This window comes from Phasianus colchicus, chromosome 9 (genome assembly GCF_987193195.1).
Source record: "Phasianus colchicus chromosome 9, bPhaCol1.hap1.1, whole genome shotgun sequence".
Lineage (NCBI taxonomy): Eukaryota > Metazoa > Chordata > Aves > Galliformes > Phasianidae > Phasianus > Phasianus colchicus.
Genome location: NC_143444.1, coordinates 14,030,045 through 14,057,871, shown reverse-complemented (window position 1 = coordinate 14,057,871; position 27,827 = coordinate 14,030,045). Strand labels below are relative to the sequence as shown.

Below are 27,827 nucleotides of genomic sequence, written 5' to 3'. Positions count from 1 at the left end.
GCAAACTGGGCAACAAAACAAATAATGAGAAAGATCCAATCATATCTAGAGGAATTATGATAATTTATCTTCGCTCTAGCTTTTATGCCAATAAATTATTCTGCTGTGTATCTCAAATATTCATGCTGATTTTCAGCCAGGTTTCAAAGATTGATTTCTCCGTACTTCATCACACTTTCAGATCTCTTTCATGACAACTTCCTAGATCAAAGTCAGCTGGACTCTTGTGACAGTCTGAAATAAGATGGTAGCTGAAATGATTTTGCAGAGATGTAATCAGTGCTTTCAGTGACTGTTACTAGTTTCTCTTTTGCTTTTACAATATAAGATTTCTACTTAAAATGTCCACTTTATTTTCATTTTTGGAGTATGTTCTATATCTAGAAGGAATCAACCAGTATATCAGAAAAATTTTTTAAAAATGTCATCGAAGCTTATCTGCTTTTTGAAAACACTGTTCATTTAGCCCACATATCAGTATTGTTTTCTGATTTTGTGAGAGTGAGTAGGAATGGTTTTTCACCTCTGGAAGTGGTTAATACTGGTTTTCTTTTCCAGGGTTGGAAAAGGAAAAAAAGTCCTTCAAAAATTGCCCATTGAAAATCAGTCACATTGCAGTAACCGGAAAAAAAAAGAAAAAAAAAGAAAAAAAAAGTGGACTTTCATGAATGTGCTTCCACTCTCAAATGTTATCTTATATTGCATTAGTTGTACCAGTCACCTTTTCCTTATGAAAGATATTTTCATGTTTTTGTACGTTTGTACATATTAGATAAAGATTTATTTACATTACATTATGATTTGTACTCCTTTTTAGAGGAGTCTTGATTTGAAGGAGGAAAAAAGTTAAACTTTAGCAGGTAATTGATGGCTATACCAGTGCTGATTCCTATTCAGAGAAGTGCTGTTCCCTGTACAGTCACATAAGGCTCCTAGACAGACAGGTGTGTCCTGAGACTTTGGGATCTGGAAATTTATTTAAATATTTTTTTTATTTTTTTATTTTTTCATTCTGACTGATTGGTTACAAATAGAGGAAAATTTGTGATTCAAACCTATTTAGAGCTCCTTCCACTGACACGGCAAGAAGTCAGGAAGACCCAAGAGCTTTAAGTATGTTACTATATTGTAAGTATGTTTAAATCAAAACAGAGCAGAGTGAATTATAGGAATTTTAGGGACTGGGGCAGTCTGGGCTTTGTGTACTTAATATCTGGCAATTTCAGATCTTTTGCATTTCTAAAGCCAGCCATTTCTGGCTTACTGCATGAAAGTTAGCAGCTTTTAATGAGCACTGCAATCATAATGGCAGCTGCTACTCAGCAGCTGGGGCTCCAGTATAGTCCAGCTGGGTATTTTTCACATTTTTATGCTCCTTTGCATAGTACGTTTGCTTGAATAAATTCACCTTGCTGCATTTCCTGGCCAGAACCCTCTGTGATGACAAAGATTCTAGACCCTGGCATTACCTTACAGTTTCTCAGAAAAGATGTCTTAAAGCAAAGTCTCAACATTTGATTACAGGAATACAAGACATATGATCAGCATAAGAAGGAATAGAGTAGTTTAAAGGAAAAGTTAATTATTTCACGTCTGTACAGTCTTTATGTATCTTCCCCAAACCAATGACACGGTGAGAAGAAAAAAAATTGAGTTGCTTGCTGAGTGGTAATTGCAATTCCAGATTTGTCATCACTTTTGGAAAAAGCTAAAATGATTTTCTTATTATTGGTATGGGAACAAAGCCTGAAGGGCACCAACACAACAGACACACTCTCTCTCTACATACACAATGAAAGTAAGATGGGGGTGTAACCCAAGACAAAGGAGGTAGTAAGGAAAGTATTTACTTTCATGTTCAGTACATAGAGAAACAGAGCAAAAAAAAATAAAAAAAAGCAACCCCAAAGCTTTGTTAAAGACCAAAACAAAAAAGTGTAGCAGATATAGGAAATTAACTAATTTTTGTTCCTTTTTTTTTTTTTTTTTTTTTTTTTAAGTCAGTTGTGGTTTAATCCTGGCAAGCACCACTCAGCTTCTTGTTCAACCTTGCCTTGCCCCTACCTGGACAGAAGGAAGAGATTTAGATATCCAGAACTTAGAAAACTCATAGGTTGAGATAAGGACAGTTTAATAAGAAAAGACAACAACAACAAAAAGCACAAAGAATAAAACAAAAAACAAAAACCCTAAACAATTGACATAAATGCAGTTGCTCATCACCAGTGCCTTATGTCCAGACAGTCTGTGAGCAGATGCCCAGACAACCCTCCCAGGTTTATGAGAGTGATGCCATAAAGGTATGCAGTGTTCCTTTGGTCCTTTTGAGTTAGAAGTCCTGGCTGCAGCCCCCATGAGCTCCTTCTGCACTCCCAGCCTCCCTTCTGGCAGGCAGCTTCAGAAACCAGAAAGACTTAACTAATCCAAAAGAGCACCATCTAAGCTTACCTTAAATTATAGTTGATCTGTGAAATCTTAAGCCTGATTCTCTTCTTTTTATAGTACATTTATTGTTGGCATACAGGAGATCATATGAACTAAGTTACAGAAAAGAAAAAGGTAGTTTTTACCTGTCCTAGAAAACTTATTCCCTGGGAATTCTTAAGATAATGTGTTATTTTGCTTATGAGGGCACAGTTGAACTGCTTCCAAAGAGAGGTGACTGCAGCAGTGCAGTAAAATTAATTGCTTTGGTGAAATGCTCCCCAGACTTTGATAATCAATTTAATCTTATTATGGCTTTTCATGATCTTTTGCTTTTCCTTGGGACCAAGTGCTATACAGAGTGAGAAGGTTGGTATTGTCTATCACTAGGGATGTTTTTAGCACTGAAACAGTTCCAAAGCAAAGCAGGAGTTACATAGAAACACAGAAAAGCAGACAGATGAAGATTCTCTTCTCCATTTCTCTTGCCATCCCCACCTTCTCTTTTCCTTTAGAAATAACAATTTATTTCTTGGTCCAGGAATTTATAAGAGGAATAGGGAAACGGTGCAGGCTGAAAAGGTAACTACATGATGATGAACCAAACTTATAATCTTTATTGTTGCTTCTATCTTAGGTAGAGGCAGCACAATATGGAGAAAAAAAAAAAAAAAAAAAAGAATACATATGAGCATAGTAAAATCAATTCTAGGGAGGATTAATAAAATCTCTGTATCTACCTCCAGAACTCACCTCTAACACTGGATTATTTTAAACTTAACAGCTTCTCATTGCTAATACAGGACAACAATCTTAGATGTCTCCAGAGCAAAATATAGTAGTGGAACTTGTTATTTTTATCTTCTGAAATCATGATAAAATAATGATTTTATTATGATTTTATGACACTATGATTTTATTCTTTTCCCCACAGAGGAGCTCACTTAAGTTTCTCTAATCAGTTCTTATGTACAGATTGTTTAGAATTCTTTGAAGGAGTAAAACATAACAAAGCATTATCTATTGCTGATGGGTTTGTTTTGTTTTGTTTCCTTGCAGCCATGAGACAGCAGCAGGAAAGCTAGCACATCTTTAATAATTAACTTGGTTGTCTAATTAGGAAAAATCTCCCGCAAGACTGCTACTAATACTTTGTATTATAGTATCTTAAGAGACTAGAATCACCAGTAAGATTATAAATATGTCCAAATTCCCTGAAGGGCAGCTGGGGAAAACACAGTCATCATCGTTCAATAATTCATAGGCACACACACATAAATCCCTCACTTTAACTTACTGCCCAGCATTTCCACTTAATATATTCTAATGCAGAGTTGAATTTTCAGGGAAATAAAACTTGATTTTCAAAATACGGCCTGGATACTTGATATGTCAATACATAAAAAAAAAAAAAAAAAAAAAATTACTAAAACTTTCACACTGTATGCTAATTAGCATTGCATCTATATTCACCACAGCTTTATTTTTCTCTAGAGTTTGCTTAACTTGAGAGGCAATTGTTATAAAAAGAAACAAAACAGAACAGCAAAGTATTATGATGAACCTATCTGCAAGAATTCCTAAGCTGCTGATGGAATACCAATTAGAAATGCTCACACAAGCAGTTCTGTACTGTTTCTTAGCTCAGGTACATGAAGCACTTTATACATTAATACAAAAAATAGTGTCGTTAAACAGCTGTGAGATGATCACTAGAGGCTCAGACTTCAGCACTAAAATCCTCTAAGTTTATTATCATCCTTAAATTTTTTTCTTAGAAAACATCAATTCTGTGCATTCTTCTCTTAGTGTATCTGAAAGAAGGAGTCTGGTATTGAAATAGAATGTAGAAATGTACCTTTCCCTCTCTTTGAAGGCCCCCCAAAAAAATGCATCTCATGGTGTTCCTATCTCACAAATCCCTACTTTGGTATATACATAGAGAGAGAGAATATAAGAGAAATTTTCAGACAAGATAGAAACTTCTGGATCAGAATGGAAAGGTTAGAATGACAATGCTAGACTAAGCATTGAGTTTTATCTTAGCTTCTGAAATTATGATCCACTACAGAGTAAATACATTTAAGACTAAACACCTTAAGTAGATCTGGATAAAATTTTTACATTGATGAGAGTATTCTGAGGTGGTGGTATTTTATCACTGCTTATAAGGCATGTAAGTAACTGGGCCAGCTACAAGATAGTACATGATCAGTCCCCAGAAAAGAGGAGTATAGCTGGCTGGATTAATTCATGCCAGTGCATGCAGGTTTATTAAGGCATCTGAAATCCTTCAGAAATCCTTTCCTTACCTGTAATCATAACAATCTAATCTTAATGATATTTATGGTTTTGAGATTCTCTGGGTTTTAATTCATTTGTTAGAACTCCCAACCACCTGAACGTTAGTTTAAAAAAATATTGTTTTACAATTTCTTAATTTATATCCATAATGACAAATTAAGGAAAAGGGCATCACCAAGCAATGTTAAACTTCTCAGGTGCTTGTTTTGCAGCTGTTACAGAGTCTCTGTCCAGAACTTCGTCTAATTTTGTTGTAGCTGAGGCACCCTGTGGTCTGAGATCTACAGTCTTCCCACACAGAGAACATATTGGTCAATCTGTAACTATTGTCAGCTTTGTGTCCTCCAGAAAACATTGTAAGCAGTTCATTTCTACATACAAAGGTTGTAAAATCTAAATAACTATTTACATGATTGAATGACAGATACTAAAACAAATCCACTCCCCATCCAATAGCAAGTGTCACTTTATCATGAATACTCTGGTCTGCCTTTGTGAAATGAAGCTATTACTCATGTAAAGAGCTTTTAAACCTTTAGTTCTTAAAAAAAAAAAAAAAAAAAAAAGGACAATTTTGAGAACAGGTACATTGGAAGCTAGATGTATGTATGTTATTTTCTGTTGTTATCTGAGAGTTCTTATTTACAAGGGCTGCTCTGAAAATAATGCTTCCAATGTATTATGTTGGTCCATGCCATCAGAGGTGGATGTTGGTGCTACGGCAATAGAAGTTGAGCAGTGAGGCAGTGGGTGGTTCATTTCAGCAATAATAAGCACCAGAAGTGGTTGAGTGCTGCTTTGGAGACAAATGACGAGAGAAGACACAATGAATATCCATACTGCAAAGCAAAATGTCTGTCTTAAAGACCTGAAATCAATTTGTGAGGATAAAGTGATTTCACTAATGATTTTCACTAGTTGAGATTTTCTAGACTGCTTCAGCCAATAGCTTGCTGTGATAGCATGTTAGTACCATATCACTAAGAACTGCATGCTACACAGTTCCCAGAGTTAAGTAACTCATGCCTGTAAAACCAGATTTTACTTCTGGGTAGGTACTTGGTCTAATATATTTCAATAGCTCATGTTTATTGCAGGGAACATATTTGGATGCATTTGTTCTGTAAGTTCTTTGATATAAAAAAAAAAAAACAAAGCTAACAAAATGTTCTATGAGAACAGATGTCACAGAGAGTAGACAGTTCAAAGAATTGTTTTCAGTGAAACTGGCTGTGAAATCACAGTAAGATTTTCTCTAATCTTTATACATTGCATAACTTAAAAGGTTAGCTACTAGATAGTGCAATGTACTTTCCAGTTGCAACAAATATTTAAACAAACACTATATTATGCACAAAGAAAAAAAAAATCATGATTTTTTTTAATGTTTAATGGAGTAGTAGATTTCATTACGGTGGTTCAACATTTCTTCACTTTTTTTTCTGTTTTGTTTTTTAAACTTTCTAAGTCAGCTAATTTGGAAGGAATAATAGTAGCAAATAAACTTTAATACTTGAGAGGTTGGAAGAAAATATTTCAAGGAAGCATGAAAAAAAAAAGTTGGGAGATCTCAAAATTTCTTTAGGACTTTCACTGCTAAAATACAAAAGCATCACCAACGTCGCATTTCCTAAGATATTTTTCTTGCTATATGATTACTTTGTTGTTTCTCCTTGCAAGTGACATCATTATGATTGGATGTATGTATACATATGGACAGTTTTTTTCAAATATTTCACTCAGAAGTTTTGATAAAACATTAATATAGGGAGGGGTTGCATTTTGTGCCCCAAGGACATTCTTCCTTATTTAAGTTGGGACGCACATTTTCTAAGAATTCCATGGCAAAACAGGACATCATTGTTGTTGCTTACATTTCTGACAGTGACGTTTATGCATTGGCCAAGGAATGATTCATTCAAGGAGCAAACTTCTCAAAAAGACAGTTCTTTTGACAAACGTGAAATATACCAAAAATCTTTCCTATGTGTAACTTGAGGAAATAAAGGCATTGTATAAAAAGTAGAAATATTGAGAATCAGCAGAGAGGAATGGGCACAGACTTGCACAACAAATCCAGTAAGTATGAAGTCACTATCTTAGCTGCACTTAATTAAGGAAAATAACATTTTCTTAATATGGTACTGAGCAATGAATAGGAGGAGTAGCAGACAATGGGTAGACTCATATATCAATGAGTTTTGATGTCATTCTTCCTTGAGGTGAATTATGCAAGATCAATTATTCATTTTATTTAACAGGAGAAAAGCAAACTACAAGTGTTCTGATACGTATCTATACAATGGAGTGGATGTATTCTGAAGTCTGTGAAACTGAACACACCAATAAGTTCAGAAGTCCTGCTTTTGGAAGAAAACATTAACTGTGCAATACAGGTACTCTCATGATACACTGGTGAGGCAGAAAAAGATGAGCACTTGATGTAATGAGTCACAAACAGAATATGCTGTTGCCACGGGAGGCTGCTGCAAGAAATAGTCACATACAAAACCCTAGGATGTAATTATTCTTCTCTGCTATTACAGGTGAAATCTTAGCTGTCTAGTTCTGTTATGTAGGGAACCTCTGCCTTCCCTCTCAAATCTCCCTCCATTAACATTCTTTGCTCAGATCCCCATGCATCCCCTCCACTATCAGGCAGGAAAGACTAAATGTGGGGAAAAAGAGAAAAGGAGAAGGGTCATCTAAGAGAGCAGGAAGTCTCTATAAAACAACATTGCTGTGTCCCAAAGCTGAGTTCCCACCACCATCTTTATTTCTGATTCTCTCTGCTGTCAATTCTGTGAGACTTTTTTTCTCCTCACAGATTTGGAAATATCATCTACTCTCCTTTCCAAGCTCTCCATAAAAATGAGAAGTGTAAGCTTGTATAGAGGAAATTTCCTTAAAATACTACAAAAAAACTGTTTTGTTTTCTTTTTTTAACTGTAATAATTAATCATATTGTTAATCTTAAACTCAGAAGCTCTGGAAACCTTTATGTTTGATTCTCTGGCAGATGATAATTTATACAATTGTAGGAATATTTTTGTATGAATATATTCAGCATTTCTATAGAGTTGTGTTTTAATTTTTGCTGACCCTTATTTACATAAATCTAGTAGAAAAGTGTCAACCACTAATGAGGTAATTTTCATATGAAATGCTTGTTGTTTTTAATCAGAAGTAATAAAGGTTATATTTCAGTTCGTGGCTAATACCTTCTATAGTGCAACTCCTTGAAAAATTGATGGTAAAAATCACTAGCAAGATATGAAGTATAATTTAATGAATACTGTGCACAAATGTCTTAATAAATGGAAGGCTGTCAGTTACAGTCAGACTGCTTCTCTCAGTGTCACAGTAAAAATGAGGGTGAGCTTTTAAAACACGAAATTTCAAATATGTGGATGTTTTTATTGTGTAGCATCAGATGCTCCTACGAATAGATTTTTAAAACTGCCCTTATAATGTATTACATTCAGAATCTTATTCATGAAGTTTCTGCCACTATTTCAAACTTTGCTAAACATTTCCCTGCTTCTGATAACAATTCCAAGCATGCAGACTGCTTTACCAAGAGAATAAATACCAGGGACCATAACTACCCAATGCTGTTCTGCTGTTTATGAATGGGAATGATTTTTTTCCCTTGGGACAGGCTTTAAAATTTATTCTCCTTGGTTTACATTCAAATCTCTGAACAAAATAGGTGAGGTAGGGAGCTGCCAGCAGATTCTCCCGCAGTGCATCAGATTCCTTTGTGTGCTGAAAACACCTAAATGCTGAAGTGCTACTTGGGAATGTACCTTTTCAGTAGATTTTCTTCTCCAAAAGGTGGACTAATTAAGTAGGTACTTGACTAGCCAGTAAGTGCAGCTGTTTTGTTTTTGTTTTTTGGTTTTTTTTTTACTAGAGATAATTTCACATTTGTCAGCGTCGATTTTCTTGTTATTAAGAAGAATTTGGACTTTCAGGCCACTGCAGAACAGTAATTTGCTGGAGACAATCACTGTTGTTATGGCTGTGATCCCACATCCTTTGAAAGCACTAAGGGATTACTATTGATTTTTCAGTAGAATTTGCAAAGGGCCCATGAATCTGTCAGCAACTGAACCATATCATTAGGCTATCTACAGTGCTTTTCGTCATATATATTTCTAAAGGTAGTGTTAATCAGAGGACTCTTAACCTCTGAATCAGAAGATGTATATGTGAAGGGTTAGTATTTTAATGGAAACAGCTGCTAAAAGGTTGTTTGAAGCTCTGGATCACAAGCTAATCCCTTGATTTATGAAGGCAGCAAAGTAAAAAAATTCCATTTAATTGATGTAATTGTACGTAAGGGTGCTAGATTCCTAGTAAACATAGGAGTCAATGACTAGCAAAAACGTATTTCTTGTCCCTAAAACAAAGTAGAACCCCAGTAAAAATAAATAAATAAATAAATAAATAAAAATTAGCAGGTTCTTAACCATACTCATTGTTCCTGATGTAGCATGTAAAGCTGATAGTCACAGCCTGATGCACTCACTCTACTCTGACATGTCCTTCCTCCCTTGCACCTGCATTTGACACATTCCTAGCACAGCTCTGAAACTCCCTTTCTCTGATGAGACTGAAGACGTGTTGCCACAGACAGGGGGAGTTCCCCACCTTGTATGCATTGCTGTAGCTGGGGTTGTGCATCTGGCCTTTTTCTGTCATGTAGTGGGAGAAAGTTTTGCTTTTACTGAACACATCTGAATGTGATTGCAGACAAATATAGGGATGTTTTAAGTAGATTAAGCAGATTTAATTAAGTGAAAACATGAGAAAATCAGTTTTAAATTTAGAACTTTCTTTTCCTACTACAGTCTGGTAGTTACCTTAAACACCTACTAAGCTATTAATTTTACCCCAAATCCTAGTCAGGTGTAATTGTTACTGATAAAGTGCTTGGAATAGCAATGAAAAACAATGAAACCACAACACGTGCCCATGAATAACCTCTGCAAACTTGCGAAGTTTACTGGGAAGTGAAAAATATGAACTTGAAAAACCCAACAAAGTTTTATCATTATGAGGCCAGAAGTGAAACATCAACGTTTTCCCAGAAGTTTGTTTTTAATAAGTAAAAAAGTTTTTGAAAAGTTTTAACTAAACTACGAAACTCTATGTTTGGCTTGTAAATAAAGTATAATATAGCACAGTAGAAGTTTATTTAAACTGTGCTTACAAATACATATGAATGCCAATTAAATTCAATTTAACCTGACACAATTTGAACTAACTTGATGGGTCTTTTGACACTACCTGTACTGACTAATTGCTGCTTATTTAGGTGCACTCTATGAGTAAGCATGGCAATCAAAAGCCCAACCAGATGTTCCTATTTTCTTTGATTGCCTACAGCCTTAGGTTTGAAGAAAAGTTAAGCAGCAAAATGATGCTTCTTAGCATTTGTCAACGTAAAAAGCAACAGTGCATTATTGTAATGGCAGTCGTAATAAGCAGAATACTTCTGATTCCCTATTGCCATCCACATTCAGCAGCTCTCTGCAATTTTGGCTTAAAATCATCACAAAATATAGAAATGATGTGAATTTAGACCAAATTTATTTATAAATAAATAATATCAGCACATTGAAGAGTGAATGTATGTTTATCCTAATATGTATTCATATTGTTAACTCTTTCTATAAAAGTATCTTTTATACCGGTATATTTTATGATGACTTATTAACAGAAAGGTAAGTTTTCCAAATATTAAATAAAAGCAGCAAAATCAAATCAAATAAAAGCTTTTAATAAGCTGAAAAAAAAAGAAGAAAATTTATTACATCATCTTGAAGGAAACCTAAGCTTGCTGAAATAGTTTCTTTGCATTTTCTTGAAATCTTGAGAATGCCTATAAGATACATCAAGCTTTGTACAAGGACTGCTTCAAAAGTAATGCCTGCTATTTTATTATTTTGCCCACAACATCAGAGGCAGATGTTGGTGGTATGGCAGTAGTGGTTGAATCCTCCTGCTTCCATTCCGTTTTGTTGCCATGTGACAGGTGGCAGCAGAGGGGCAGTCTGACAAAATGGCATCTGCCATGGAAGTGCATATGAAGCAGAGGTGCGTCACTGAATTCCTCTACGTGGAAAAAATGGCACCCCCTGACATTCACTGACACTAGCTGAATGTTCATAGAGACTATACAGTGGATGTGAGCACATGAGGTGATGGGTGGGGTGTTTTTGGAGTGGTGGCAGTGACAGTGGGTCACCTCTACTGGTGCAGACTGTTATGAGCATGGCATGCAGGCTCTTGTTCATTGCTGGTACAATCGCATAGCCAGTGGTAGTGAGTATGGTGAAAAATAGTGTTTTGTAGCTGAGAATTTGCTCTGTCAAACAGTGTTATTGTGCTCTTTTTATTGGTTGTAGTTTCCACAGAAATAAATAGGAGATGTTACTTCTGGTGCAACCTCTGCATATGTGGCCTAAGACAACTCCTATTCATTCAATCCAGCTCAGGCAAGTCAAAAGGCTGGACACCCGTGCTTGAACCCAAGACAATGCATAGCTAGGGGAAATAAGGGAAAGGAGTCAAAGCCAGGCTACGGTCATCAATGTGTTGCTTGTTTGGAGGTAGAACTTGTATAGGTCTCATACGTTTTTCCATGTGTTACACAGAAATGCCCAAAAGTGTGGTGAATTGAGAAGAATTGTTGCCACAATCCTTAAAGGAAATGGACAGCGGAGAGAGGATTCTTTAACAAGACTCTTAAAAGCTGCAGCAAAACATCGTTTGAATTCAGCAAGTGCAACAGCAGACCTGCAAACAGTACCTGGATGGTTTGCTTTTTTTTTCACTTCTGGGTAATAAATCTTCTGCTTCCCTTTTACACTGTTTAATGGGTGTCACGTCAAAAAGGTGAATTTAACCTGATAAATCAAGATAATAGGAGAAGGATTCTGGAAGCATTGTTGGAGGTTATGAGATCCAGCCGCAGTTAATTTGAGAATTAATTAACTGAAAGAAGCTTCCAGGCTGTGCTCCAGGACCCTGAGCGAGGCTTAGTTTTCAATCAAAGCTTTCAGAGGAAGAGATTATGTGAAAGAAGCACTGCCACATCCACCAAGTGCTGCTTCATCTGACTCCTGTCTCAAGGGAACGCTTGTCAGTGTTAAAGCCTTTATTCTGCTTCAAAACAAGTAGCAAGTTTAAATATTATTATTTGCATACCTGCTGTCAGAAGTTCAACAGCTATGCAGAACCGTGCAACCTTTTCTACCAAAGAACCTAGGCGAAGACAACAATTTTCCCTCTTCTCAATAAGGTTTCTCAGCCTCAGACCCACAGCTCTTTGGAGATCAGCTCACAGGTACGCGCTAGCCGTCGGTAGGCAGGAGAAGCGGGGTACATCGCTTTCACACAGAGCCAGCAGTTACCTCAGGAGCTGCAAAGCTTTTTAATCCTCTCGTTGCATGCAGATCCCGAGATTTATCCTTCTGTGCCTTTTTCCTTGTCACAGTACTGTTCTTGGGGGTGGGAGTCAGCTCACGTCTGTGCACAGAGGTTTGAAAATATGCATCAAGTGCAGCATTCCTTCTCTGCGCTAAAATAGCTAGAGAGCATGCAGCCCTTTCCTACCACTCCATGCATAATGTAAATATTGCAGTGTTACTAGGGCAGGAGAGCCCTAAACTACTTTGGTGGGTTTGCTTCCTCTGAGTTACGTCTCATTACAGCTAAAGATATCATTTCAGACATTGCCACAGTTGAGTTCCACTCAGGTAATATGCGTCTAAATTTGCTGTATATCTGTGTAAAGGATATATTGTTGTGTATATTAAAAGGTGTTAACTAACTGTGCATACATATGTTTCAACCCTTAGCTTGGCTTCCAAAATTCTAATTTTGCTTGTATTTTACCTTTATAGTAGGTGATTCTAACCTACTTATTAAATTCAGTGAGCAATCATGCTAGCTAGCTGCTGTTTCTGCATTGCACACTTGTGCATACGGTAATCAGAAATTATGCAAAACGTGAGAAAAAAATGCATGCATGCAGAACTCATAATGCCTTGGAATAGTCAAGAATCGTTTAGCTGGAACATTTTTCAGCTATCAATTAATGTGTACTATTCTTACCATTATTATTATTTATTGCTTTCTCCAGGGAAATGTTCCTGGAAAGACACATCATCAATCAAGATCAAATATGGTGATATCCTCAAGATACTGTGGCTAGTTTTGAGGTTGATGAGTTCATAAGATTAAATGGACCAATTTTGAGGTTTTTCAGGCAGACTGTATCACTGCCCAACTCATCTGTTTCTCTGTGTTAGGTACAAGACACAAGCAATGTCAGAGACTGCTTCATTTCTATGCCTAATGTGGATGTGTGGATCATCTAAATAGGCTTTACATTCGGTGAGTCTGACAGCATGTTAGTATGGCTCTGTATATATTCCCCAGCATCTTCATCCTCCCCCATAGTCCTCTCTTTCGTGTACCTGGCCTTAAAAGTTAAGCCTCTCATCATCGTTTCTAGCTGTCATGTGCTCTTCCATTTCAAAACTCAGGTTTTCTACTCTAGCTATGCTTACTTTGCTCTTATGCCAGGGAACTACAGAGTTTGGAGGCTGGCCTTCCAGGCACAACATCATGGGCTAGTGCTGTTGCTGCACGGCCATAGCTGTTTTCAGTATTTCTGTGTACAAAGTATTTCAGGGTGACACGAGAACAGAACAGGAGGCTTCTGTATTCCTACCTGATCATTTGGATGGTCCTGGGACTCTGGACAGCTCTGTTGTTGCAGCCCTGTGGACTTAAGAAAATTCTTTTTTTTACCCATTACTTCCTTGCTACAGTGAAAACAACATAAGATCCAGCTTAGAGAACTAGGGCTGGAGAAAAACAAAGTTCTTCTTACAAAGAATTTTACTGGCCACTGTTCGAGGCATATAATGAAAAGAGAGAAGATGACTTTGGAAGCTATTAAATAGTTCCAATACTTACATTCAGTTTTCTTTGATGTGTACAGGAGAAATGATAAATATTCCATAAACTCTTCTGTTTACCGTACCATCCAAAGAATGATTAATTTTTCTTGTTATCTGTTCAGGGCTTATTGGTGCTGTTTATTGCAGATGTTCTTTGTACTAGGATCACAAAGAAGGTTGAGTGACTATCCTTGGTGAGTCTTATGTTGCTTTGAACATAAAGGCTGAGCATGAGAAAAAGTAATAGCATTAGTCACTTGGGTGTGCAGTGGCCAATAATCAGAAAATTGAAAACTACTACTACTAGATTGTAGTATCTCAGTGCATGTAAGACATGGAAAGGCAAAGCATGGTCATGCATGGTCAGCACTGACATAAGCATTGACTGCTTATTTGTAGATTTTATCATATCCTATTCATTGGCGGTTGTTTTCTTGGTCATCTGCTCCTTATATAATGTTTTAGTAATGCATAATATAATGGCAGCAAATTGGATGAACTGAATTTTAATTTTCATCTGCATTTAATCACTGCTGGCTAGGTTTTGTTATGCTTCATCAAGATTTAGCTACAATTTCACTTCTATGTAAGTAAGTAAATAAATAAATATTAGACCATACCAAGTAGCAATGAAGACAGTTAGGTCCCAGTCCTGCAGCTGAATTCTTAAGAACTCCTGTCTGTCTTACTGAAGTTAGCTGTGTTTTGATGGCAGTCATAACTCCACCCTTGAGAAACTGGAAACAAAGTCAAGGTCTGGCAAAGGTCTTGAGAGAACCTAGGCAAAACATGTCCAAGGTAGTATTGTGGGCTTTGGCTCCATCCTCTCTCATTAGAATAGAGCCTTCATTCATACAGCTGAGCGGAAAAAAAAAAAAAAAGCCCAATTTTGGCTAAAGCAGTACATCTACTTGTCTGGATGCTCATAGCCTCTTTCACTGTAATAATCTTTGATGTCCTTACTGAAAAGGAAAGAAAAGAATATATAACTTTAGAACAGTCTACTCCCTTACAGTAATCTTGGTGTTGCTTTTTACTAAATCAGCAATGAGCCTTTTTGATAATTTGTACGCCTAGAAAAGGGACACAAGACTATGTTCCAGGTAAATATAATAGATGTGGCATTGAATATCTTGTCTTTGTCACTGTCAGGTTATTTTTGCTATCTCACGTACAATAGAGGATGTTCATTCACTGAAAAATGAATCTGCATGTAATAGAAAATCAATTGATGGCTATGACAGCATCTCCTACTAGTCATCAGCACATGAAGCCCTATTTTGTAATTAACAAAGCTGAGCCAAAGGAGGAACAATATAAATGTGCTCACTTTTTTAAAAGCAGCTTATAACTTTTTATTTCACAAGGTGATAACTGGTGTCAGCAATAATGATTGCCCACTAAGATAGAAAGGATATCTTCAATACATTTTAGAAGTTTTCCAAGAGATGTGCTGATCATGAAGAGTTGATACATTCTTGTCCTGAGATAGAAAGAGGAAAGGAGAGAGAAGAAGTAGAAGCTCTACACATATACACAGGACTCCTACAGTTGTAGCTTGTCTTTTAGATCTCCATCCCATGTCCATGTTATCCTGGACAGCGTGTTGCTGCAATGTGTAATATTTTCATTGGCTTGAGATTGCTGTCCTGCTACTTTGCTACATTTTCATGTTACAACAACATATTTATTTGCAGTGAGGAAAATGTCTAACATCTCCACTATGGCTTTTCTCTATTTAGAGGGAGGATTGAAGCAAACTTTAAAGAAAAACAAGCTAGATCTAGATAATGTGAAACTTCAAGATTCCATGATGTCCTAGTTCTGTTTTGTCAGCTTTTAGAGGCAAAGTCCAGCTGTCCAATGTTTTTGTATTTAAACAGGTATTTTGCTTGAGATGTGAAAAATACTGCTTTTTGTTCTCTTATAGCCTTGTTTTAGTAAGGAATTTAGCTTGCATAGTCCCAGGTGACATACATCATATTTCTAGCTTAAACTCTTCATCAGTTATACTTCAAATATCTAAAACAAAGTACAGGAAATTCTATGTTCCAGTAGTTTCTAGGTCCTGGTCTAGGTTTTGTCTTCTGTTTTCCATCTATTAGTAGGATCATTTGCCTGCTTTTATTACGGGAGCCTTCTCCATGGGAAGTACTCAGACACCGTAGCATATAAAACACTGGATGAGTAAAGAAGTTCAGTATTATGTGGATTGTTGTGACTACAAATTCATGCAAAGTAAATGCAAAGTTAGATAAATAGCATTTGCTGCATGCTGCCAGTAGCAGTATCAGCACCTCTATTAACACTCCTTGTTCCAGCAGTATTGCTCAGTGCCTTCCAGTTCATGTGGTAAAATTTATTATTATTATTGTTGTTGTTATTATTATTATTATTTGGAGACTGGATGGTCTGGAGCAGAGTGAAGTTATCGTAATGACTGTAGGTGAATTCTGGACATTAAAAAACAAAATGACCAATCCAGGTAGACAAGACTTGATTTTATTAATAAAATTTGTATTTTCCTCTTTGAGGTGACAATTACAAACTTTGGTTCAAAAATAGAAGAAAATACGAACAGCAAGAAATTGACTTTTGAAATCTTATCTTTACATGTATAAACGTGCATGAGAAAGTACCAGTTGGAAATGAGCCAGCAGAAGCTAGTACTATTTAATTTAACAACTTATAAGAAACAGAAACAAACATTTATTTTCAAGTCTTACATATATTATGAAAAATAATTACAAAAGGATTTCTGCTGCAAAATTAAAATGCAATTTCTACTTACAACTACCTGAATGAAGTGTTCAAAGGGAAGGCCAAACCAACTTTTTTGGTGAGATTTGAATAGCAAATTTTAACAATTTGGGTAAAAGACAGCTCTGTAGAAAGCAGTCCCCTCATGTTGCTTAGCAACTATGTAGAATCACATGACCTAGACATATTGCATTCCTGGCCTTCAGTTGAAATAACAGGAAAAATAATTTATATTAATGGGATGGGCAAATATTTTATAGGACCATTCTGTGGAACTTCTACTATCCATTTCGGGAAGCAAACATCCATTATTGCTTACTAAAATTCTAAATAAACACTGCAAAAATCCATAAATAACTGTTCGGAATCCAGTAATCCAGTTTTAATATTTATGCATACCAGGTAGACACAACAGAAACAAATTCACATGAGATACATTTGGGGAAAAAATAAAAAAAATAAAAAAAGGAAAGCTATATGACTGATTTATTGATTTGATTCACACAGATTTTAACAGAAGTTTGCTGGGTTTTTTGTTTTGTTTTTTTGTTTTTTGTTTTTTGTTTTTTTAACATATTCTCCCTGCCCAAAAATATAAATTTATTTATTTTAGGTATATACAGATTTCATATGAAATTCTGAAATTAGAAAAGAAAATAAAAAGTCTGAGGTATAGCACCATGGAACACAACACCTTTGAAGGTGCTTTCAGTATTGAAATTCATCATCACATAATAATATCAGCAGAAAAGGGTATTTGAGTGTGCTGCTTAAGATCTTCCAGTTTTGCCACCTTAAGGTTTTTTGGCGACTTCAAATAACAAAGCTCTTCAACAACAATATATACAAAGGGATTTTATTATTAATCAGAAATTGAAATGGCTTCACTGGCAATTACAGCTTTATTTTTTCAGAATACATAAACAGTATTGACAATGTAGTTTTGTAATTATAAAATAAGAGCCAGATGCAATTTAGAGGCACATGCAAGTTTTGCAAATGGACAGAGAAATAACAGTATAGTACTGTACATAGAATAATTACAATTTATTAAACACTTTCGTAACACCTCTTTGTAATTAAAAGAGCACCATGTCATTTGTTCTTTTTTTCTCTTTTTTTAAACAGCACCAAAGGTATCCAAGGGTAGGGTGGGGCGTTGACAAAGTGAGCCCTATGTTGTCTGTCTGTGCCACAGCATCCTTGCAAAATTAGTTTAAGTCATGTGATTCTGGCCCTACAAGGGCAACAGTTACTTTCTAGATGAGACATAGGTACACAGCAAGACATATTTTCTATGCCATTCTTATTCAAAACTTGCATGTGGCATGAAGTGGGCTGGTGGCACCAAAGTGCCACGTTTTTGTTGATCTGATCTTTTTCTTAAATTTAGCCAAGGAAGCAGACAGGACCAACCTCAAATCCAAACTTTTGGTTCTGATCGCCAAAGTCATTGATCATCACATCAACTATAGGCACTTGGTCTATTTTGGGTGTGTTGATTTCAATCACTGTCTTTGCGTAGCCCTTTCTTGACTGTTAAAAAAAAGAAGCAAAAACATACATATCAAAGCGTAAGTATGCACTGTAGATCTTCATAGGCTACCTCTGAAGTTTGCAATTTATAAATGTTTGCCTTTCATGCATCCGATATTACAAATTCTAAATTTATTTTTAAAATGTGATATGGAACATTTCTGATTTTAGAAAGAGATCTGCCCATGGCTTTTTGACTTACTAAAATAAGCCTAGAAATGAAAAAAAAAAAAAAAAAAAGTAAGACATTTAACGTTCCTTAAAGAATTCACACCTATACTAATTTATGATAATATTCTTGTAGTAGTAGTTAGGATGTTTTCCTTATGAAGAAATCACTAATTAGTTCTGAGAGACAGAAGAAACACCTAGTTCTAAGAAGAAAGACTCTAACTGTCTTACAAGACATTACATAAGCTTTTTGGACATGGAAGAAAATAGGAGTCTGTCAGGACTGATGCATTAGAGGTGTTTGAAAGCACACTCTTAATTCCTAAAAAAGGCTTTCTGCCTTCACATTATTTTAGTTATCAGGATTTTTGTCTCAGTTTCAGCTGCAATGGTTTTTCATCATAGTTTTTAATATCATGTTGTGTTTTGGTTTTAGGAGAAAAGCAAAAGGCTGTTTAGCTGCTTGCTGGGTTAAACCACAATTGTACTTCATTCAGATGGTCTCTTATGTCCTTCTGATATCATTCCACTTTCAGCCAAGATGAGCATATCCAAGCTGGAAGATCTGAATATTCTCAGATTAGTGGTGGAAGTTACACCCTAAATTGCTTATGTTGTCTCTGGAGCTTTACTCTCATTCACTGCAGGCAATGACAGCAAAAAAATAAAGATACAGGACATAGAAAAAGACTGCCATGAAACAGTTGTATATTAGAATCTTGTTACTGAGAGGAGGATACTCTGTCTTTATCTAAATTGTTTCTTTATCTCAGAGACAAGTATGTATCCTACCACTTCCAGGTCTCATTTTCTCTCACTGATTTCTCAGGTACTCACTTCAGAATGCTTTTATAAGAAACTACAAAATAATTAATAAAGCTTTAACTGTCACATTGTCCTGTAATGCTCTTGTTTTCAAACTGTTCTGCTTGTGAAGAGGGCAGACTGTACTGGAGAGGTGGTCAGAGAGCTGATGAATGTTTGGACAGCTCTTGGGATTTTAGTTGAACTAAGAGCGGAAGGTAAAAGATACAATCCCTGAATTTAATCTGGCTTTGATAAAAAAATATATATATATATGAGAAAAGGACATACAGTGTTACCTAACTATGCAATTAATTCACTGTCTGTGGGTTATGACTTAGTTCATACATGTTTTTACTAAATTTCTTATATATATGACTATAAATATATTCTGTTCCTGGGCTGCTTCCTCTAATTATGCTTGTTTGCTTCTGTTCTCTTACATAGTACTCATACAAGAAAACAGTCTAGTTGCACATTGGTGCTGACAGCCTGTATTCATACTAGGTTTGTTCTATTTCTGTTGCTTGGCTTACAGTAATATTTATTATTTTTTGTACATATAAAAAACTGAATAAAGGGCTGGTGTATTCTTAAAAACTACTAAAGGGCAGTCTATTAAAAGTTAAGTCTTTAGAAAGCTTTTCTCAGGAGAGAGCTGTGCAAAAAAAAAAAAAAATCTACTTTAATTGACAGGTAGGTTTTGTAAAGAAAATTCTGAATCTCTACTTACTGCACAGCCGTCGTGAAGGGCTTTGATGTAAGGATTGTTGTCATAAGACATCTCTTCATCGTTTGATCCTAAGAACCTTAGTGCTTTGTCATAGCTGTCAGATGAGGAATCATGCCAAGCTACGGACTGATGGCAGTTGTATGTGAAATTTTGTCTGGCAGAGGCACTCAGTAGTTTAAGGAATGTCATTTGAACCATATTAATAGAATTGCCTTCAACATCCAAATACGAAAGCTAAAAAAACATGAGAAGCCACATGAATATTTATGTTAAAATGCAGAACAAAATTATTGTTGATGGAAGAACCACATAACTGTCCTTAATAAAAAAAAAATGAACCATCACACTCCTTTTTAAGAGATTTTAAAGTTCAATGAAGCTATAACTCTGTAAATAGTTTTTCACATTGTAACAATATATTTAGGAAGAATACTTTTTTTCTTTTTTTTCTAGTGTGAAAGACAGGGATTTACCCTTACCTTATCATGTAAAACAGCAGAATCTCTTTGGGGATCTGTTTGTAGTTAATTAAAAAGTTATATCATCTTGCACCCTCATTTTTCCATACCTAGTATGTTTCCAGTTATCTAGGCTGGAGCAGGAAATCTGTACTCCAGCTGCTTTACTACAGTTAAGAGGTGACTTGTGGTCTGCCAGAAGCCAGATGCTCACCATCAGCTTTGCAGGTGACTGTTGGGATTGTTGTGCATTTACAGTATGGTACAGAGCAGGCTCCTGCTGACCAGTGGCAGGAGGCCTCAGAGCTGCTCTTATATTTAGGACAAAGGGACCAAGTATGAAAAGTCTTAAGTTTGTTATTATCTCTACATTTTAAGATTCCTTGGGATCTGTTGATCACTCATAACATGTACTTCATTTGTGAATAATTCTGTGTTGCAATAATCACTTACAAGTTTGCCACGCTTAAATTCACTAAACCAAGATCCTGGATTCTCCTTTGGCCATGATGAAATTCTAACCTGTGTGGTAGAACAGTGGAGATATAAGTATTTAGAAGTTGGGTTAACAGATAAGAAGGTTTTAAATTGCCTGGAAATTTCACATAAGATAGTAAAAAATGGCTCTTCTTTCTGTGTTTTCAGCATCCTTAAAAGCTCTAAAATAGAATGCTTTTCTTGTATAGAATGCCTTCAGATTCATTACTTTAAATGGAATCCAAGGTGATAGCTTATAGAGATAATTCTGTTTAATGCATACACAACTCTTATCAGATGACCGGTGTAAATCACTGGTATAAATTGCTACTGTGAAAAGTTTCTAAATTAAGAGTTTTCATTGTTTTTGATGTTGATATGTCTATATCTTTTAGAAAAACTTTTGAAAGCCATCCTCTACACTACATCCTCCTTAGAGGCTGTTTATAGCAATGAATACTTTGTTTTATATCTACTTTGCCTAGATACAAATGAACCCACAAGAAAAACTTCATAAGAGTATAACTTTAGATGTCAAACTCTAGATCATGCATTTAAACCTGCTGCATAGCTATGTTGCATTCCAGAATGCAATGAAAGTTTTACAAGGATGTGCATAAAAGCACTATCTGAGCAAAAGTAAAAATGCCATGTGTTAATTCTGTGCACCATTTTACTGCTTTATTCAGATTTATGTAAATTTAAATATAATCAGAAAGATACATATATGAAAAATGTGACAGTGTAATTATCCTGTTTATTTCAATATTGCAGTAGTATAGTGTTATCTGTCAACAGCCAAGTGAAAACAAAACACAGATTGGTACTTACTCCTTCAGATTTCTTATCTGGATAGATGCAAGTTTCCCCACCTGCTGTGAAATTGCAGTACACTTTGAAGGAGTCTCCAGAACAACCCTGGTTAGGATCAATCCAATATTCCCCTAAAATAAATGAAAAAAGCCTTTGAAAATGTAAATGGTATTTGGAAGACCCAGATTTTTTACTACCTAATAGTGCTTTTGGTTTGACTGGGATTGAGATAATTTTCTTCTTGGCAGCTCATATAGTGCTATGTTTTGAATTAACAATGAAGATAGTGCTGTAACACACCAGTATTTTAGTTGTTAATGAGCACTGTTTACACAGAGTCATTTTCTGTTTCTCAAGCTGTCTGCCAGTGAGGAGGCTGGGAGTGCACAGCTGACCTAAGCAGACCAAAGGGATATTCCATACTGTATGTTGTCATGCTCACAAAACTGGGAGGGTTGGCAGGAGATCTGCTGTTACTCATAGACTAGTAGGACATTGGTTGACTGTTAGTGAACAATTGCTTTGTGCACTGCTTGTTGTTTTTTATCCTTTGGTTTCCTTTCTCTCATTAAAGCACATTCATCACAAGCTGCAAGTTTTCTAACTCTTGCCCTTCTGATTCTCTTTCACCCATCCAGCCATACTGAAGCTGGAGAGTGAGCAAGTGGCTATATAGTGCTTGGCTGCTTAATGGCATTATACCACAGCAGATTGGCAGAGCTGAGAATTCAGACCCTACAATGCTGGAGTGAATGAAAACTGGGGATGAAAGAGTGCTGCAGTCAATCCAGGGTCCACTAAAAATCAGATCTTTTAAAAATCTGCCATTGTAATTATAATGATGATTTCTATGATCTGAGTACTTATCTCTAGCTAATTTCACAGCAGGACAGCAAATTACTTTCTTACATTAGTGTTCTAATCCAGTTTGGGGCAAAAAGTGGAGGTTTAGATGAAGCATGGCAAATCCTTTCACTGATTCTGTATTTTAATACAGGGCACACTTTGCAAGTTCAGAGCATTTATGGTATTTTAGTATTCTGTTGATTTGGGCTGTGTTTACTGTAAACAGTCTTTCCTAACTGAAAGTCTAGCCTCTGCAGAATTTTGCATTTTAATGAATGTGTTTACTTTTATTTTAACTGGAATAAAGTTACTTTGATATGAAAAAAAGCTCCAAACAATAAGCAAATACTGCTAAATGAAGAAGACAAATGTCGTCTATAAAAAGCACTCATTATTATGGAGGTACTGAATTGTAAAATATGTACTTTTCATATAGCACATACTCTGCTAAACTATTCCTTATGGCAACCATCTGCTTTTATCTATCTAGACTGATAGCAATAGAGTATTATTAAACTGTCAAAATCTATTTTTTCTTCTATTTAAATAAGAAAAATATTGCTTTGAACTAGGAAAAAAAGTACCTATTGCAATAGAAAAGAAGTATGAAACCTAAAAACTGTGCAAAGTTTGGCTTTCACTTATACTTTTCCACAGGATTAAAATCAGTTTGAAAGAAAGAAAACAACAGAATAATTAAATACTTAACTGATTAAATAATTAAATTAAAATAGCTACTCAGAATATGGCAACTAGTTCATGCTACCCTGCATTTTATGAAGCTAGTGCTTAGTAGCATTAAATGGTATCAGAGAAACTTGCATATCCATTTGCTGAATGATACAGAACAAACAGTGGTCATTCAGTAGGCCAAATTATTGTTTCTAAGGATAAAAGGAAAGTAATTTTTGAGAGACCTATTCATTAATAAATTGCAAATAATACCAGTGCTACTTGTATTATACTAAACAGAAGTATATAGTTACTAAATAATCTTCATTTCATTTAAAAGCTCTAAACTATCCCAGCACGCTGACGTTTGTGTTTTTACTTCCATTGTTCTAAATAGCTTTGATCTTTCATCTCTTTCCTGTTTCGATAGTTCTGGAAACAATAAGCTCACATTTCTAAACAAGTGCTGTTTTTAGCAACTTGAAAGTTTTATTTCTAAAACTAGATCTGGTTACTTATTTAAAGAATTATGGCTTTTACCAACAGAATATTTCTACACTCATGCTTTATAAACAGAATACTTTTATACCTGCAAAAATTGATTTAATGACATTGTTTATTTAGCCACTATGTTAACTATCTACCAATAATTAATGATACTACCCAAGTTTCTTATCAGATCATCAGTTCAGCCTTGTTTGCCTTTGTCATGCAATATTAACATACCATCTGGGAAGTCTGGGTGGCAGAGCTGCAAGTCTTTGCAAGTTCGGGCTGGGTTGTTCTGAGTGCCCATTGGATACTTCATATGCTCAATGTCTTGCTTCAGTGAATTCAGTGAACCAAAGATCTCCTCCATGCCATCAGAATAATCCAGAATATTATCACCAGCATCAGATACCATGTAATCTGGAGATCTTCTAGTCTTTTTGGGTGACTGGATTGGCAGTGGCTGAATTACTTCACCTGGAGGACCCTGAATGGAAAAAATATTATCTTTTCTGTTGATTATCCAGCTGCATAAATACAGAGAGGCAGATGACAAAACATGGCTTGGAGATGCTTTGGATAGGCTTTTTTTCAATTTATTTATTTAACTTATTTCCTTCTGATTTCCTTATACAAAAAAAAACGATTCTAGAAGGTTAAACATTGTTTTGCTCTAAATTCTTCCCCATTGCTGTCTGGGGAAGAGTATGTTACTCTCACATAAGTGTGTAGAACTTATTTGTGATTTCCTTTATATCTCCTGCAATTCCCTGAAGCAGAGGCATAGCCTGCAGCAAATAAAAACTGTGGGTGTTTCCAATGATAAAACTTTAAAATTACACTTAGGGTTTATAAATCAGTATTTTATTTCAAAATTTGACATATTTCATTCAGATTTTCACTGTTTTCACTCTAGATTATTATGCTATGAGAAAGAAATATTAGAAACAGAAAAGAATTAACAGTGGGAAATGAAAGTCATTGCATTTTCTGTGCACAGATTTACAATCTGTGTAAATAATCATTGGAAATTTGTTATTTCTTTTTTTAAAATGTCTAACAGATTTTTTCAGAGCAAACAATCTATTTCTTCCTCTGGTAGATTTGTGTTTCCTGACAAATTAGTTTTCAAATAATTATTACTATTTTCCTTCTGTGTAAGTTCAGAAGTGCCATTTTCTATCTGCACCAAAACAGGGTCATTGTAACAGCAGAATATACTTGCATATCAAGAAAGATTTCCTACTTACTGGAGGACCAGGTGGGCCAGGTAAACCACTGTCACCCTTTTGACCAGCAGGACCCTGTAAAGCAATGAGAGTTATGTGTAATTGACCGTACTACTTAATATTAAAAAATAATGTACACACAGAAATGAAGCACAAAACCAGAAAATATGGAGAATTACTCACACTGGATCCTTTGGAACCTTTTGGACCTTGGGGACCCTATGGACAAGAAGATAAGCATGTAGTTGGAATATATTCCACAAAACATGGGAGTGTTTTGAACAGGAGAACTGGATGAAATTACTTACAGGTAAACCAGGAGGACCAGGGGGTCCAAGTGGACCAGCAGGACCAGAAATTCCCTAAGAAAGAATAAGGACAGAATTAAAGTATTTTTTGTATTGGTCTGAGTTAAGAAATGTATATCTATTGAGAAAGGTAGTCCTACTAAGTGTTCAGCCCTAATTAGTTTCCCTTTAGGTCATTTGCTACGGTCCAAAATAATTTTTAAATTTAAACTACAATCTGACAGTTTTAGTGTCTCTCATGCTCCAGCATTTATAGTAACAACACTGTTCTCCTTTAGATAAATGTTAAAGCTTCATATTTTACGGAGAACTTTAAAACATAGTTTAATAACCAGGAAAAGAGAGTCTGTTTGGGTGGTATGTAACAAGACTGGTTCTGTTAGTTATCTGATACCTAACAGGTATACTGTTTCCTTCATATGTATCTGTCCCTCATCAACAGCCTGTGTCCTGGTTTCACCTTGTGTTTATACAATGCCTGTGAAAGCTTTAAACTCTAGCTGGAGATTCTAGCTGAGTATAAATGTTCATAGTAACTTCAGTGTCTCCTGCAAGAAAGACATATATGAAACTTAAATCAAAGCAAAAGAATGTTTTACTTACTGCATCACCTTTGGCTCCAGGAGACCCCTGTGGGCCAGGAAGACCCCTATCACCCTTTTCACCTTGTTCTCCTGGAGGTCCAATCAGGCCAATCAAACCAGGATGTCCCTAAACAAGATAGAAGAAAGTAGAGTAAAAACTTGATAAAGCTGATGTGCTTTGTAAGCACAAATTAGAGCTTTCAAATGTCATCAGTTGTTTATTATCAATTCATTTGAAATACTGTTTTGTAAGTATATTCACTTTCAATAGTTGGCCTTTGGATTTGGAGATTATTATCAAGCTGTGAATAATTCAGTGAAAGATTTAAATGCAACACAGTCCTTTCTGAAATAAATGCAAAAATAACAATAGAAGTGGGTACAGATTTCATACTAACTTCCACACTTATATGCTAATAAAAATATTATTTGTGGAAGCAGATGTGCTATTCCTATTACAGCTATATAAACAGCTGATCCACATATATAAGCAAAAATTGTAATTAGCAAGATACATTTATATTTCTTTCTCTATATATTTCTTCCCTGATATCCAAGCAATCAGTATAGGGTTGGGACTGTATTAGAAAATGGTATTCCCAATCTCTCAATCCATTATTTCAGAATAAGGTACTATAACTGTTAAATATTTACACCTTGTTGTTATATAATGAAATCAATACTTTTTATTCCTGCCTATTTTAAAAGCAAGGTTCTCTTTACATCAGTGTCCTTGGGGCTTTCATTGCAGGAAAGAGGCATAAGATCAATAGATTACTGCAAAGAGTAATCCTTTTCTTTCTACTTATCTCCAAGGTATCAGATGTTACTTAAAGCTTCATCATTATCATTAAGGCTATGGAAAGCTGACTGATGGATTATTTAGGGTGTCTTGCTTTCTGATTAAAAAAAAAAGAAGTGTGTATTTCTCTGCTGTTTTTATACAGACTTGTGTACCAGACCAAAATTACAAAGGCACAAACAAAGAATAAAGACATTTTCATATACCTTCTCTCCTTTGGAACCTGGATCTCCTTTCAGACCAGGCAAGCCAGGTGGACCCTAAATAAATCAAAAGAAGTAATGTAAAAGAAAGTTTTAACATACTGTACAAATCAAGTTTTCCTGAAATATTTTAAAGGTAGTATAACTACAGGGTCATTCAGTGGATGATGGCTGTGATTCAGAACCCAAGATAACATTGGCATACATCTTTAGAATGCTGTAATGATGTTATTGTCGCATTTAAATTACTTCAGAAATCTATAAAGGCTGCAATTATTAGAAATTTATGAAGAAGGAAAAGATCTACTGAATTTGGAAAAAATAATGCAAGCATCCAGGAAATTATATGATAGTCAAATAAATTTTCAATTGATTTTTTGTTCATTAGCCTAATTTTGATTGTGGTTACGTTATATGCTTTATTAGTATTTCCACCATAATTGCTGTACCTGTCCAGTTGTAAAACAGCAGTATGTACTTCTGCAGCCCTTTATTTCATGAGAGAATGGAAACAATCCCTTAATTTTTTTCTTCCAGGTTACTACAACTCAGTAAATGAGATTGCTGATAGTAACAGCTCCTCAATATTGCTTTGTTGAAGAACTACCTCATGCTTTGGTTCTGCACTTCAGATATTGTCTTGGGATTACAATTTCCTTGATTTACAACCTGAAAGTCCTGCATGACAGTGAATTATGCAGTTAAATTTTCTGAATATTCAAGTTCTTTCTACTCAACATTGCAAGCTTAACGTCATCAAGGTATGATAGCTCCAATGGTATGTACAAACCTATGGTTCACCAATACTTTGGTAAATGTGGTAACATTCACACACACAAAAAAGGGCAGCTCCAAAAGTAATGCCTCCCATTTTATTACACTGGCCTACAATATCAGATATAGATCTTGGTGGTATGGCAGTACAGGTTGAACATTCCCACCAGTATTCCATTCCTTTTTGTTGCTGTGTGACAAATGGCAGCAGAGGGGCAGTCTGACAAAATGGCATCTGACATAGGAGTGTGTATGAAGCAAAGGTGTGTCCTTTGCTCCATGAGGAAAAAATTGCACTCACTGACATGCATCAACATTTGTTTGTGGACATCAAAGAGTGGATGGTAGCACAATAAGGTGATAGGTGATGCATTTCAGCAGTGGTGACAGTGATGTGAAAGGCAAGCCGTGTTCCAGATGGCCATGCATAGCCATCACACCACAAAATGAGGAATATCT

The 27,827-nt window shown here is 35.6% G+C and overlaps 1 protein-coding gene and 2 long non-coding RNA genes across 7 annotated transcripts in view; 2 read left to right on the top strand and 1 right to left on the bottom strand.

Annotated features, from left to right (window-relative positions):
• The window catches only part of LOC149916829 (uncharacterized), a 52,089-nt gene extending 27,164 nt beyond the window's left edge, over positions 1-24,925 (top strand). For 2 of the 3 annotated variants that reach the window (XR_016469187.1, XR_016469185.1), the window contains exons 6-10: positions 6,990-7,124; positions 11,394-12,085; positions 12,884-13,137; positions 24,666-24,738; positions 24,841-24,925. This is a non-coding gene — a long non-coding RNA (uncharacterized LOC149916829). The remainder of the gene's footprint in view (positions 1-6,989; positions 7,125-11,393; positions 12,086-12,883; positions 13,138-24,665; positions 24,739-24,840) is intronic. The other variant, XR_016469186.1, reaches the window with a different exon arrangement.
• The window catches only part of COL11A1 (collagen type XI alpha 1 chain), a 133,259-nt gene continuing 121,602 nt past the window's right edge, over positions 16,171-27,827 (bottom strand). For all 3 annotated transcript variants that reach the window (XM_031614702.2, XM_031614703.2, XM_090146228.1), the window contains 10 exons: positions 26,598-26,651; positions 25,609-25,716; positions 25,006-25,059; positions 24,881-24,916; positions 24,719-24,772; positions 23,706-23,955; positions 21,480-21,592; positions 20,625-20,693; positions 19,714-19,947; positions 16,171-18,005 (listed from right to left, as the gene is read on the bottom strand). In XM_031614702.2, the coding sequence (XP_031470562.1) occupies positions 17,859-18,005; positions 19,714-19,947; positions 20,625-20,693; positions 21,480-21,592; positions 23,706-23,955; positions 24,719-24,772; positions 24,881-24,916; positions 25,006-25,059; positions 25,609-25,716; positions 26,598-26,651 (1,119 nt within the window). In that variant the 3' untranslated portion in view covers positions 16,171-17,858. The remainder of the gene's footprint in view (positions 18,006-19,713; positions 19,948-20,624; positions 20,694-21,479; positions 21,593-23,705; positions 23,956-24,718; positions 24,773-24,880; positions 24,917-25,005; positions 25,060-25,608; positions 25,717-26,597; positions 26,652-27,827) is intronic.
• The window catches only part of LOC116243471 (uncharacterized), a 54,393-nt gene continuing 51,510 nt past the window's right edge, over positions 24,945-27,827 (top strand). The window contains exons 1-2 of the long non-coding RNA XR_016469172.1: positions 24,945-25,007; positions 27,132-27,355. This is a non-coding gene — a long non-coding RNA (uncharacterized LOC116243471). The remainder of the gene's footprint in view (positions 25,008-27,131; positions 27,356-27,827) is intronic.